The sequence below is a fragment of the Pimephales promelas genome, chromosome 9 (assembly GCF_988280905.1).
Source record: "Pimephales promelas chromosome 9, fPimPro1.hap1.1, whole genome shotgun sequence".
Classification (NCBI taxonomy): domain Eukaryota; kingdom Metazoa; phylum Chordata; class Actinopteri; order Cypriniformes; family Leuciscidae; genus Pimephales; species Pimephales promelas.
Genome location: NC_142777.1, coordinates 32,901,439 through 32,916,710, shown reverse-complemented (window position 1 = coordinate 32,916,710; position 15,272 = coordinate 32,901,439). Strand labels below are relative to the sequence as shown.

Genomic DNA, 15,272 nt, shown 5'->3' with positions numbered 1-15,272 from the left:
TTTTGGCATATTTATTTTTCACCAGGGTTTCCATCCATATAATTCAATATGAAATTAAAATGAAATATAAATAGACAAAATAAACCTAAACATACATTATAGAAATATAATGTGAAACAATGTACCATTGTGAATAAATCACACTGGTCTGCAGCCATTTTTACAATACTTCAGGACGGTTTCAGCAGTATTTCAATATTCAGCACAGCAGCCATGTTCAAAAATAGACTTAATTTTCTCAGTCTCTCCCCCACTGTGCCATTGACCGGCATCCGACGCTGTAAGCCACGCATTCGGGCTGTTTAACACACACAGCAAAGTCTTCCAGTCAAATGTGGCACAACAGTAATGGAAGGGGTCTCCATGGCAACCACTTCCTCCTGTTTTCAATTCAGCAAGCAATAAATTGCGTGTGTGGGTTCTCAAAAAATAAATACATTTGAAGCACGTTTTCCTACTTGTTACATCTCGACCCCTTTGTATTTCATTAACGGATAAATACGCAACATCTACGAAAGCATTGTCTGTTTGCAGAACAATCCCGCAATGTAATCTACTGTTTTTAGCTGATCACCCTTCAAAGAAATGCATCTTGGAAGATTTATGAAAGGTAGGAAACTCTGCTACAGATAGTAACAGGTTCAGAAAATTTTGGTTGAAAACAATCCATCACTGAATTGCTCTTTTTTGTATTGTACGCCTAGAAAAGATGAAAGACTTGCTTATCTTTTCTGTGTGTACCAGCATTAAAATCAATCTTTCTAGAAGCTGATTTATTGGATGTCTCGAGTTAATCCTGTCGTATGTAAATTATGAGGCAGTTTCTGTCCTCGGCGGTGAATCCCGTGGATTTAGCGTTGAACGTGAAGGATGTTGTGTATTTCTGTGTCAGATGATAATGAATGGAAGGAAGGATAGTCGGAGGAGGGGAGCGTAGGCTCTCTGTGGAGGGTGGAGATTTCTGAGCTCTTCATGCTGCGGGAACGACAGCTCTTGCTCTCTTTATCTGTTCAAGTGCACGTAATGTTATTTCAGCCCTTTGGTCTGATGCAGGGATTCCATAAGTATTTAATCTTCTGCTAAACATGATTTTTGGGGATTATTTTATGTATTTGTATGCACAAACTTTTCCTAAGTCTCTTTTAACCTTTCTCTCACAAATGTGTGCCACTAGAACACAGCGCATTTCTTCCAGTCGGTATCGACAGCTTAACATTATTAAAAGAGACAAGGATTTAACATAATATGCAGATTTAACATATGCGAATTTAGATGGAGGACTTATTACTGTTTTTCGACCAATCACATGTTTGACAAACTAAAGCATTTCTAGCCACTGTAGCTCTTAATTCTGCTGTGATTAATAAAAGCGACAATAATAAAAGCTTATCATTTATTGTATTCTGGTATCGCAGAACACAATAGCCCGGATATCTGAATATATTTCATGTACATTCCTAACATTAGGGTTGGGTATCATTTGAATTTGAACGATTCTGATTCCGATTCCGATTCCTTGTTTCGATTCCGGTTCCTAACGATTCTCGATTCCGATTCTTTTAAGAGGCAGGGTCAAAAAAGTTTAGCTAACCTTGCTAACCAACGGCCTTTCTGAAGGAAATAAACCTTTCTGAAGGAAATACCTGTCACAAATACTCCTGTTGTCACAAATTTTGCATTTTGCCGAGATTTCGTTATTTTTAGAAAAGTGAAGCCACACTTTGGATCGCCGACATAAGCTACTCATGTTCGACTCGCGCGGTTATGCCAACACTTCCGGTAGACGCTTCTTCGTTGGTGTTGTTCAGCGGTTTCTTCTTCCGCTCGGCGGACTGTGAATATCGAAACTAGGAATCGAAATTTTAACTTTTGAACGATTCCGGGAAAAACGAAAAGTTAGTCTCGGTTCCAATCGATACTCGATTCTCGATACCCAACCCTACCTAACATCATCTTTTTATAAGAATGGTAGACATAAGAATAACTCATGATTATACATTATTTTAATGGAATAGTTCACCAAAAAAAATCATTTACTTACCTTCATGTCTTTCCAGACCTGTGTGACTTTCTTTTTTTCTATGTATGAGGTTTTGCTGAATGTTCACGGCACGCTGTCAGGGCTCATAGCTGTGTGTGAAGAAAATAGACGTATTTATGATGTTAGAAATCGATAATCTGTTCCTTCATTGCAGTTCTCAAATCTCATTGACTTTCAAGTTCAGAAGTCAATTTTGCATTTATATGGTTTCAAGATGTCCACACAAGGTCTGATGACATGATGCCAAACATGTCATTAGTTTTCAATTTCTTAAAGCTTTTTGGGAACACTTCACTTAAAGGGGTGTGCATAAGACTAAAATGACACCTTCATAATCATGACATGACATATGTTATGAATATGAAGGAAATTTTATGCATGTTTATGACAACTGTCATTAAGTGTCATTCGCTCAGTTATGACATTTTTAATGCAAATATGAGATTGTTTGAGATGTCTTTGTCATAAACCAATACATCATAACCTTTGTCTTTGTCATGACAGCTTAACATTACTAAGACACAACCTTTCATAAACGTGACATAGCAGATTAATTATCAAACTTAAGAAACCACCTAGCTTTATTGGTTAATATTACATTAAACTGTCAGGTGGTTAGTTTTGACATTGGCTGTCATGAAGCCATTATAACTTTTTAATGACAAATTCAATTAGTACCACTGTAGTTGAGGTCACGAAAAACATTCATGAGTTATAATGGTCTCATGACAGCCAATGTCAAAACCAACATGACAGTTTAACTTAATTTAACAGGTTATGATATTATGGTTTATGTCAAGATGTCATAACAAAGACATATTAAACAATGTCATATTTGCATTCAAATTGTTATTACTGAGCGAAAGACACTGTGACATTTGTCATAAACATGCCTAAAAACCTTACTTCATATTCAAGACACATGTCATGTCATGGTTATGAAGGTATCATGTCAATCTCATGCACACCCCTTCAAGTAAAGTGTTAACAATTTTTTTTTTTTTTGCAACATGTCAATAGTGAATACACTTGCATATTACGCGTGTTGTTCGACGACTTATAATTAGTTCGAAGACTTCCTGTGGCTTTGAACAAGGTTTCAATAGACACACAGATGAGGTCTCGATAAATATCATTTAAGACTTATTATTAGCAGCCTCTGGAGTGAGGGCTTTGTTGTGTATATTAACTTAATACACAGCTCTCTTACTGGATTCTGATTGATCAATTGCAGAATTATGTGGTTAAATATGTTTTAGAAAACTAAGCTGTATAATTAACCAATTTCCTAGACGTTTTATATTTCTCCATGGTCTCTTTCTTCTTGCATAATAAAATAGTTTACTCTCAAATCAATATGTAGCTGTGTAATAAGTGGTTTAACGTACAGAGAGCCAGTCATTAATCACCAAATAAACCTCTTAAGTGACATACAAGATCAATCATTGTGGTTTACTTTATGATAATGACCAGCTCACTGTAAATTATCCCTTAGAAAGAGTGGTAAGGATTGTATACATAAAGGCTCTCTTGTGTTGTGTTGCAGCTGACATCATCTCTACTGTGGAGTTCAACTCTACCGGAGAGCTCTTGGCCACGGGAGACAAGGGAGGAAGAGTTGTGGTTTTCCAAAGGGAGCAAGAGGTAAGACGAAACCATGAAATAATTTCACATCATCCATTCATCCCTGTAAAAAAGAAAAAAAAAAGATGTCACTCAGCAGGTCAATCTAATCTGTACTTCTCTTACTGTGTGAGCAAAAACCACAGGGTCGCACCCTGTAACAACTTCCTGTGGCTTTGAACAAGGTTTCAATAGACACAATGGTAACACAGGTGAGGTCTCGATAAACCTCAGGTGCACATGTTCAGACGTGAAGCTTTCATATCGTGTTTATTCATTAAACAGCAAACAGTTTTGGGGAAGCTTCTTTAGAATTAGAGGGTTGATGCACTACAGGCTGCTAACAATGAGTAACTAAGTACACTGAAGCAACTTAAAGGCATAGGTCACCCAAAATGAAAATCTCGTCACCATGTACTATTGTCGTTCCTAACCTGTATGACTTTATTTCTACTGTGGAACAAAAAATACGTTTTTTTTTTTTTTCTCCACATATTGGAAGTCATAACCAAACCTGTTTGGAAACAAGAGAACTATATATTTTTATATAGATAAATAATTATACAATTATATTTAATTTAATCAGAGTTATATTTTTAGGAAAAAAAAACAATTCGAATTTTTGAAAAACCTCAATTAGGATGACAGCATCATTTACACAAAATACTACTATATACACAACTTGACAAAAATACAAAAATAAATGACACATAATTCAGTTAAAAAAAGCATACAGCAGTAACAGATTCATTTAACTTAGGTTAAATACAGTTAAGGGGTACACTTATATCTATACTGTATGCACACAATTTTCTTTTACTAAAATACTCTGCATTAAATTCATCCTAAACCAGTTTGTGAGGTCATTGATTTAGCTATTTTATTTACATTTTAAAAACAACATCAATGACAAGTGTCCTGTATTCATTGTAAATATTTAGCTCTAAAACGCCTAAAATGCCAAATTAGCGACACTTTTATTTATTCATTCAAATAAAAAATATGTCCAAATGAACCATATTCACTGAGAGGGTTAGTCGTTTAGAACAGTGCAACCGTAAAGCTGTGTGTACAATACCATGAGACATTAAAAGAGCAAATTAATGTTTGGTCGAGGTACATTGCTACTCATTGGAAATATTAGGTACTCCTCAACGATGAAGGAGGGCTTTTCTTTTCAGTTTAATCTGCCTGTAAAATAGATAGCATGCTGTCAGCAAATCCAGACACATACGAACATGCCCAAAACGCTACACACACACACTCGCATAACCCCCTCTAGAGAGGGACCGTTCTCTGTTTACTTTAATTTAACTGCATGAGTGGTTTTCACAATTATTGATTTTGATGGTTCCAACGTAAAAACGTCCTTATTTCCATGTTGTCATTGATCGCGAATGCATTAAATGTAATAGTCCAACTGAGACCAGGAAACCTGCAATTAACCGTTAACAGAATCAGCAGCACATTATATTATATTCACCAGCAGAAAGCCCTGTAGATTTCAATTAATCTCAATGCTCATTATTAACAAAATTCCACACATCCCGTCTCTTCCAAGTTAATTTATTATATTATTTTCAGCTAATTAGATTATTTAGTCATTCTGCAGAGCCGCTCATTATCAATCACTCCACCGGCTTCGTCCTGCTCGCCACAAATACCTATATGAGCATAACAAAACAAGTGAGCTATGTTGGTCTTTGCAACTGAACAAACATCCTAGATTGATGAAATCTCTTTTCTTCTCACCCACAGAGCAAGAACCAGCCTCACAGACGTGGGGAGTATAATGTTTACAGCACGTTTCAGAGTCACGAGCCGGAGTTTGACTACCTGAAGAGTTTAGAGATCGAGGAGAAGATCAATAAGATACGCTGGCTGCCTCAGCAGAACGCTGCCTACTTCCTGCTCTCCACCAATGGTGAGTGACGTTTGAGATCTCAGTGCAAAAAGTATAATAGTTCCCCCAAAATAAGCGTCTGCTATCGTTGACTCATCCTCACATTGTTCCAAACCTGTATGACTGACTCTTGTGTGGAACACAAAAGAAGATATTTGAAAGTCAGTGAAGTCCAAACATTAATATTTAATTATAATAGCTCCTGCAATTTCAACGAAAGATTGTTGGAACAGTAAGTCCTCCAATGACATCATACATCTCCCCATGTTCAGATGGTATGGCTACGGTTTATATACTCAGTTGGTGCTGGATATTTTCCAGCCATTTGCCAGATTGTGTTCCACAGACTCTTAAATTTCTCACTGCCTACCTTTTTGTTTTCTTCTTTCTCTTAATTTCTCCTCCTTTTATCATGTTTTGCTTCCTCCAAATTGTATACTGAAGCTGTGTGTAACTGTTTATTTTCAGATAAAACTGTGAAACTGTGGAAGATCAGTGAGCGGGATAAGAGACCGGAGGGATATAACCTCAAGGATGAAGATGGAAGAATCAGAGACCCGTCCACCATCACCTCATTACGGGTCAGCATGCTTGTATTAACACCACCTGCAAATTCACAAAAAAAAAAAAAAAAAAGAATCAAAAAATCAAAAATCAAAAAAAAAGACAAGCACATTTGTTTAATATGGATACTCCAAATTTGCTCATTAGATATGTCAGAACACCTAAGGATGATTCGGACAAAATTGAATAAAAATAAAATATATTTTACGTAAAAAACATGAAGCCTATTTATAATTTATAATTCATTTAAATTTCATCAGAATCTCCTTAATTTTTATGAAAATTATGTAACACTACAGAAAATATGAATGGTCTTTAAAATAGGCTGCATAATATAATTTCTTGGATTTCAAATTTTAACATGACTCGGATTTTCAGGAGTGTATCTTAAGAAACCTTTGAAGAACATGTCTAAGTATTTCAGCCGTTTAGCTGACAGTAACGTATGTAGTTAGCTTGTGTCGAATCTTGTTTTTAAGCTGGAATGGCACATCGCTGAACAGTTGCATTTCATCTTCCACTGAATCCTCAACCAAGAAGTCAGAGGTTTATTATAAACCTTCTGGTGCGTGTTCTCATTAACGCTTTGAGGAGTTGCTGCTGTTCGCTCAAATTCTCACATGAAGCTGACAAACGATGAGCTGTCAGCGACCAAAAGCCATTCATTCATAATCAAACAGCAAGGACAAAGAGAGATGATAATGTGCAGTGAAGGGCCTCACAATCATTCCTCCTTCTCACTCGTTCTCCCCTCATCCCTCCAAATTGAATACAGATACAAAGAGGGCGCGACTCCCGAGTACCCATTAATGTTTGGTGCGGTGTCTGTTTTCTGCTCCATGGCCTAATGGATTAAAGCACTCCACTCCTCCACCATTGTCTGTCCGGGCAGAAGATTAGACTGACACCAGGGTGATGGCATGGAGCGGGCGGCAATCCCATTTGGACCGTGAAATGTATGTGCGGTGGAGATGTGGAGACGGATTTATCGTGGAGGGAGGAGGGGAAGGATGAGACACAAACGTCATGTGTTCTGGCAGTCACCATTGTCAGCGCGGTGATCTTACTCTTGTCTCAGTATACGATTTTACCCCTAAGGTTCGCTGTGGACCGGTTTCTACAGTCCATGAGGTGACGTGCCATTTAAAGACAGCGGGTACCTGACCTTTTATAACAATACAGCAAATCAAAATGGATTCTTGTGCTATTTGACCTACTAATGCTGTCTGTACTAATGCTGTACCATAAAAACGGAAAGCTAGGTGTTGGCTAATCCCCCACCCCCGCTGCCTGTCTTAGCGGTAGATAATAAACATGTTTTATTATCTTTATCATGGTCTTTCACTCTCTCCTTTTCTCCTGCGTGATCCGTTTACTCTTTGAACTACTGTCTGACTGCTAAATTTGGCACAGGAAGTTATTTTCTCTCAGGAGACATTAGATACAGAGGGATCTCCTTAGATTCCCAGTTATTTTATACATAAAGAAAAGGACAAATTCCTGTAGCGCAAGACATATGAGTAATGGTATGATTCCAGCTTATTCTGGCTAAAAATCACCCACTATCATCTAACTGACAGTTAAAGGTGCATTGTGCAACATTTCATGTTAAAAATAGCCGTTTTTCTAACCCATACATGCTTAAACAATCGCCTGATGGGCTGAATGAGCCCTTCTCTGATCACTGCGATTTCCTCTATAATCCGGTACAGTAAAATAAATAAGAGGGATTCGGGAGGGGGTTTGAGACTGGGCGTGACGTCATGCGCGTTCACGCTCGCCTGGCTATGTCTGGCAGGTTTGTGTATTCGCCGCCATTCTCCGTATCAGCGAAGACAACTCGAGCGACAAAACTTTAGTCAACTTTCCACAAAAGTAGAAGATGGATTCAAAGAGACCGGCTTGTAGTTCATTCCAAACCCAAACGCAAACTCCACGTAAGACAAAGAAAATATAGCGTTTGTCTAGTGCCAGGCGTCGGAATAAGACAAGCGTCAACATCGGGAAGGCTTTCAACAAATGGAGAGATCTCCGGTCTGCTCTAGGGCTCAAACGGCATCCTACACAAATGAATAACTTATATTGTTCATGAATGTGTATCCATAATAATACAATAATAAGTGGATACAGTAAACACATAAAACAGTTCAACATGGAGATACATGGAAACAAAAACTGAAGTTTTCTACTACCTGTTTTCCCCTCGCACATAAGTGTAATTTACTTAAATGCCTTTCATTTCATATATTTCATATATTTATATATATAGTATAAAAATAAAATATATAAACATATAAAATATATATTCATATATTTTTCAGTCATTTCATATATTTAAAATGACTTGCAGATTTATAACTTTATTACCTCTGAAGACATCATGACTGTAAACAAAAGATTTGTGCGGCTGATGCTCCTTTGGTTATAAACAGTGCAAGCGTAAGACGTGCGTGTGGTCCATGAGCGTGCACACCTCTGGTTGTAGTTTCGCTTGTTGCCACAGGGGGCGTAGTTCAGCAAAAACTCAGAGACTTGCGCGACGCACCTTTAAAGCGGTGGTTCTCAACCATTTAGCTAACTCCGATGCCTTAAAATAATTTAAACGGTTTTATTATATTTAAGCAATCTAATTGGATTATATCGCTAAGATGAAAATATATATGCATGTCTCAATAACTACTCTAGAACATACGGTTCTTGAAACTTCTAGAATCACAAAATCAAAGTGTTGTTGTCTGGCATAATGGTTCAGCTCATCTGATTTAAGTGCCTCCTCTTTTTAAAGTGTTGATGATAACCTGGCTAATCCATTGACTAGTTCTTCCTAAGACATTGAACCCTGACTCATGAAAACATGCATCAGATGGTCATGGATGTGCCATGTTATGCTGAGATTAATAAAATAATGACACATAAATCTGTCAGCGTGTCAAACAAACAGCACATCAAATGCTAATTTATGCACACAGCTAAATCAAACCATCCTGATATACATATCCCCCTCTTAAAGCAACCACAGAATCATTTAGCTCTGCATTTGAATGCAACATTATAATAGTGGTTAAAAAAACTGAAGAGTAATTTCAGAGCTAAGGATTGATTTGAATGCGTCTCACTCAAGGCAGAGGTGCTTCTGTGATGTGGTAATGAGTGACTCTCTTTTGGGATGACATATGCTGTCTCTAAACATCAGCGTCAGTTAAACAGCTCACATCTGCATATGCAATTAAGACCTGCGGGTGGAGCGCTGGTGCTGTTCTGGGCGCCCGCTAACAGCAGGAAGTGCAATACAGTGGACTCTTATAAACGTGTCCCGCCGGATGGTTCCAGCTCACAAATGCCAAACACACATTGAGCACCATCATAATGGTCATTAGCCCCACTTAGATGCGAGAGCAAAATAGAACTCTAAAAAAGGTTAATCATGCATTTTTAATTAGTTATAGCAATTATTAAACCCCCCATGAAATCATTTGAGAAGTTAAGATTCCATTCCTATGTTAATGCATGTAGTCAATGGCCTTTAGTTTGCATTTCAGTTGGCTTGTACTGTGAAGGACACTTTTAAAATTAATAAAATAGTCACTTTCTTTGCAACTGATGTTTGGGAAAGGAAGTAAATAGTAGCCAAATTCATTTATTATGAAAGGGAAGTATGACATTCTCTTTCTAGAGAGAACACATATTTGTATAATGCAAAATGTGTCAATGTTTTTGGTGCTAATTAATTTTGTTAACTTTTTGGAGTGTGCTAGCATATGACCCCAAAGCTAATGCAAACATCCATAAAACTAAAATAAGCTTAACTGTTGTGACCTGCTGTTCAATTCAGCATTGTTTAAGTCGTGGTTTATTATTTATGTCCCAGTTCTTGCTGATGTGGTCATATGACCAACAGTCTTTTAAAAAAAGGGACTTTGTTATGGCTGTTGTAATTGTTGCAGCAGATTCTTACTTTTTTTTCTGTCTTTTCATTTCTTCAGGTGCCAGTACTGCAGCCCATGGACCTCATGGTTGAGGCCATGCCTCGGAGAGTGTTTTCCAATGCGCACACGTACCACATCAACTCTATCTCTGTCAACAGTGACTACGAGACCTTCATGTCCACCGATGACTTGAGGATCAACCTGTGGAACCTGGAGATCACAAACAGAAGCTTCAGTATCCTTTGTAGGTCATTAAATCTGACAGAAATATGTTTTAGAAAAGGAAAGTTTCCTTCAGGACTAGGCCCGGCACAATCGCAAACCATTTAGTTGTCAACCTAAAACCCATTTGCTTATTATTCATGATTCATTGTGCTGCTACTACTAGACCTGCAAGTGTTCCTGAGCTGCTTTTTCAGACATTGTAGACATCAAGCCAGCAAACATGGAGGAGTTGACGGAGGTGATAACGGCAGCAGAGTTTCACCCACACCAGTGCAACACCTTCGTCTACAGTAGCAGTAAAGGCTCCATACGTCTGTGTGACATGAGGGCATCAGCGCTCTGTGACAACCACTCGAAATGTGAGTCAGTGCAACCCTAAAGGAAAAAAAAGACATCAATGAGACAATTGTTGAAATACACAATCAAGTTTTGGGTTTAAAGAAATTAATCATTCATTCAGCAAGGATGCATTACATTTATCAAAAGTGACAGCAAAGACATTCAGAGTGTTACTTTGAAAAATATTAAGCGGCACGATTGTTTTCAACATTGATAAGAAATGTTTCCTGAGCACCAATTAGCATTTTGTATGTTTCAAAGTTGCGAATTGGTGCAAAATATCTGCAATAAAATGGAAGTTAAATTACATTATAAAATATATTCAAATAGAAAAAGAGTTATTTTATTCTAATAACATTTCACAATATTACTGTGCTTATGATCAAATACATGCAGCCCTGGTTGAGCATAAGAGACTTCCTTTAAAAAGACTTTACTAACCCCAAACTTTTGAATGGTAGTGTACACTTATAAAGTGAATGTGAATAGCTTAGCTCAGGTAATTTGCATTATGGAATTTGATGAGAAATATTTGAGTTCATATTGAAATCTCAGACTTTGTGACAATTGACATAAAAAACAAACAAACAAGGGGCGATTGCTTAGAAAAGGGGCAGCACACATCTAATCGCCATACTAGGATTTAAGGTACCATTCATGTCTCTGGCACAAATGGTGCAGAATGCACCAACATATAATATTTAGGATTAAGGATCTGAACAAACCCCCAATAGTTAGGTAACAGCAAACACCACTACTCAGCTTCTCGGAGGCCATTAACATGTTGCAGACATTTTTGTCCCAGTTTAAATGCGAGCTTACTTTTTCCTACCAACATTTATTGTAATATTACATATGGATGGGGCAGTATAGCTCTAGAAACACTGTTGTCTCTAGAGAGCACAGACAGTACATACGCCATGACAGGGATTAGCCTCTCTTCCACCTAGGGCGAGGGCGTTGGAGGTGAGGATTATGCTAATTTTTAATATGATTGCGTCTCCTTGAGCTTAACTGGCTAATTTCATTTGGGGATTGGACACAATGGAGACTGATGAACCTATACTGATGATATACAGTGGCTGCACATGGCTGGATTGATAACCACAAATTGACAGATTTCCATTTCTTAAATCATAGATGCTCGGGTCTCCAGTTTAAGGTGGGAAACACCTTGATCAGATTGAATGCATTGACATTTAAGCTTGGCATAAAAATCAATGCTCAAAGAGAAGACAGCAATGCCTATAGTTTTCTCACCGCTCAAAGAATTCGGTCATTGCCTTAGCTTCATCGACGTGCTTACTGGTCCATGCGTTCGCATCCTGTTGAATAGACATTTACATACTGCTGCTGAATTTTAAAAGGCCAGATTTGCTGGAGGGAGTAACAACTGTGAGGGCTTGCGTTTTAGCTGTCTTGGTTTGTATCTCCAGAACCACACTGACCTAAATTATACACACATCTGTCAATTTTTTCCCTGGTACATGATCTCACAGCAGGCAGATCTGCCAGTTTGCCTCAGGAAAGACCTCCTCAATGTCTTCTCTAGCGCATAGTGTGTGCTGCTCCTTCCATCCACACTAATAAATCTTCCAGACATCCCAGAGAATATTCTTAAAAATCAATCTGCGGTGGCAGGCGGGGGATGCTAACCAAGCCCAGCAGGGCTCCGAGTCTGGGCGGAGGGTTGTGTATCCCCTCATATCACTCCCCAGAGGACTCATTAGCCCCCTCTGAATGACACCCAGCAAGACTGCAGGTGGACAGGCTCACGATGTGACAAGGCACACTCATGACAAACACCTGCAGTCCACCAGTGCCCAAATATCCCCGCAAGCATTGATCTGTTTCCTCCCCCTCTGCTCATGTTTTTTCATCCGCGTGTAGATGCCTGCCGACACATCACAGGATAATCCACAACTAAGTCAACAAAACAGTGAGGGGATAATCGATAGTAGATGATAAAAATCTGTTTCTCTACTCTGACAGGCGTATTATTTCCCTAGCGAGCCGGGCAGATTTATCATGTGCTGTGCAGCAATTGGTGAAGCTGATTCAGAAAAACTTTCTTTGACCAGTCGCTTGTTATCAAATCCAACATGAAACAGCACTCGCAATCTATTTGACTTCTTTAATGCGACACATTTCTGAGCGAGATGGGATATTCAGTGTGGACAGGACATGTTCTGATCCTTTACTTTATTTTATTTCTAGTTTTTGAGGAGCCAGAAGACCCAAGCAATCGTTCCTTTTTCTCCGAAATCATCTCCTCCATCTCAGATGTTAAATTTAGCCACAGTGGGCGGTACCTGATGACACGTGACTACCTGACAGTAAAGGTCTGGGATCTGAACATGGAGAGCAAACCACTGGAAACCTATCAGGTAAGGCACTTCATTGCATTTAACGAAGTATTGACTATCTTTGAATTCATCTATATGCTGGTGTGCTCCTAAAAGAAGACAAATAAAAACTTTTAGTACATGTAATATTGAGTCAGGAAAATAAAATGCCCTCTAGAATGAGAAGGTCATCTCCCTCAAATTATAAAATACCTTCACTCAGCAATAGCAAGTAGCAAATCACACTTCACTGATGTCTTCGGTGTCTTAATTTATTGACCCGATAGGCACAAAGTGGGACTTCTTCCACCAACGGTCTGGAAAATAAAACAACATCATGGGGTCTTTAAAAATCATGCATTGTCTAATAAGAGAAGATTTTTTCATAACCGGTGTCACAAAAATGGTCATCGTTTTCTCCACCAGGTACATGATTACCTAAGAAGTAAGCTCTGCTCGCTGTATGAGAATGACTGCATCTTCGACAAATTTGAATGTGTTTGGAATGGATCAGACAGGTCAGTGTTTTACACAGCTTTACTTTGATGCACATCCTGGTCTTATTGTGAATGGTAAATCAGTGTACAGTTACAAAAATGTAAAAAAAAAAATATTGTTGATTTTTCATTTTGTTCTATTTCCAGCGTGATAATGACTGGTTCCTACAACAACTTCTTCCGAATGTTCGACCGAAATACGAAGCGTGATGTGACACTGGAGGCGTCCCGGGAGAACAGCAAGCCTCGGGCAATCCTGAAACCTCGTAAGGTGTGTGTGGGAGGAAAGCGCCGCAAAGATGAAATCAGTGTGGACAGCCTGGACTTCAGCAAGAAAATTCTCCACACCGCATGGCACCCTTATGAGAACATCATCGCTGTGGCAGCCACCAATAACCTTTACATATTCCAGGATAAGGTCAACTAGCACAACTGTACCACCTCCACATGTTCCTTAAAAGAGCAAGAAAAAGCTGTAGCCCAGCTGGATATTGCAGGGTGTGTTTTGTGATGAGAAACATGATGTTACCTATGATGTGGGGAGAAGTATGAACAGATGATGCTGGAGAAGAAGGCCATGTTGTGCAAGGATGCTCCCAGACTTTCGTGAACAAGCATCCTGCCCTGCTCAATCATTCTTCCACTATTAAGTATCTGCATTTCCTCTTCCACGAACTCTAGTTTATTTATCGTATTTATTCATTCCTCTGCTGGAAGAAAATACCTGAAACGTCCTAAATCTGGAGAAATTTGCATTTTCATCAAAATGATATGAAGAATTTTTTATAAGGCAAAAACAAACCTTGAATAAGACGGGCCTCCGCTGACATCCTGGCATCAGAATCAAAGGGGTGCCTTTACTTACAAAAAACTATGGATTTTCATTTCCTTTGAAACACAATGCCCCCCGACTTCCTCCGAAGTGTCTGACTGATCCGTAACAGACTAAGACTGTTACTTTGCGCTGATTGTAGTGTTGAGACAAACAATCTGTGGATGGAATCACAGCATTTAGTGTCCTGATTGGCCCTCTTGAATGGAGCCCTGAAGTAAAAGTCAATCCCATTGGTTATGTCTTGTCATTCCATGTTGTCCTCTTATTTTGATGTAACCATTAATAAGCTGTGGTGCCTTCTTTTCGTATGTGGGTACTGGGGAGGCTGGTGGGTGGGAGGGCTTTTGGAAGGGTGGTATTTGGGTTGTGAAGTGTGAATGTTTTTACAAGAAATGTGAAGAATATCTTTGTGTAAGAAGGGGAAAGAATTGCAGCGACATGATTTTACAGTACACAGAATTGAAGTACTTGAATTCTGCATTATAGTCAGTATGCTCATGACTTATACATGACAGTATACCCTGTTTTTTTATTCTTCAGTGCCGTGCTGGGTGAAAAGTATTGCCGTATTGCATGCAACTTGTCATCTATAATGAGCCAATGAAGAAAATATATGTCCCGCACCATCAAATGAACCTGTAACAATCAGATGTCATTTTTTTACATGGTTTCTGCTGCATCTGTCTGAGACTGTTAAAACATCATCATTCAGTTACTTTGGCCTGAGGATGACAGGAATGCCGGTATCATGATGTAGCCTATACATGACGTGAAGGTTAAATGATATCAGGGAATTTTATTATGTACAAATTAACCAATAATCTTCTGAAGAATAAAAACTTCAGTTGTAAACTTCTTAATGAAACAAAGTTTTATAGCTCAGAATGTATCTACACCCAAATATTTGCCATGCAGTCTTTATGTTTAATGCAATTCGTTTAAATAAAAAGAAACGAAAAGGAAGTTGAAATAAA

At 38.5% G+C, this 15,272-nt stretch overlaps 1 protein-coding gene across 3 annotated transcripts in view; it reads left to right on the top strand.

The window, feature by feature from the left end:
• ppp2r2ba (protein phosphatase 2, regulatory subunit B, beta a) overlaps positions 1 to 15,272 on the top strand; it is a 53,149-nt gene extending 37,877 nt beyond the window's left edge. For all 3 annotated transcript variants that reach the window (XM_089135019.1, XM_039649214.2, XM_039649216.2), the window contains 8 exons: positions 3,588 to 3,685; positions 5,423 to 5,588; positions 6,036 to 6,148; positions 10,115 to 10,292; positions 10,477 to 10,641; positions 12,839 to 13,008; positions 13,393 to 13,484; positions 13,611 to 15,272. In XM_089135019.1, the coding sequence (XP_088991145.1) occupies positions 3,588 to 3,685; positions 5,423 to 5,588; positions 6,036 to 6,148; positions 10,115 to 10,292; positions 10,477 to 10,641; positions 12,839 to 13,008; positions 13,393 to 13,484; positions 13,611 to 13,890 (1,262 nt within the window). In that variant the 3' untranslated portion in view covers positions 13,891 to 15,272. The remainder of the gene's footprint in view (positions 1 to 3,587; positions 3,686 to 5,422; positions 5,589 to 6,035; positions 6,149 to 10,114; positions 10,293 to 10,476; positions 10,642 to 12,838; positions 13,009 to 13,392; positions 13,485 to 13,610) is intronic.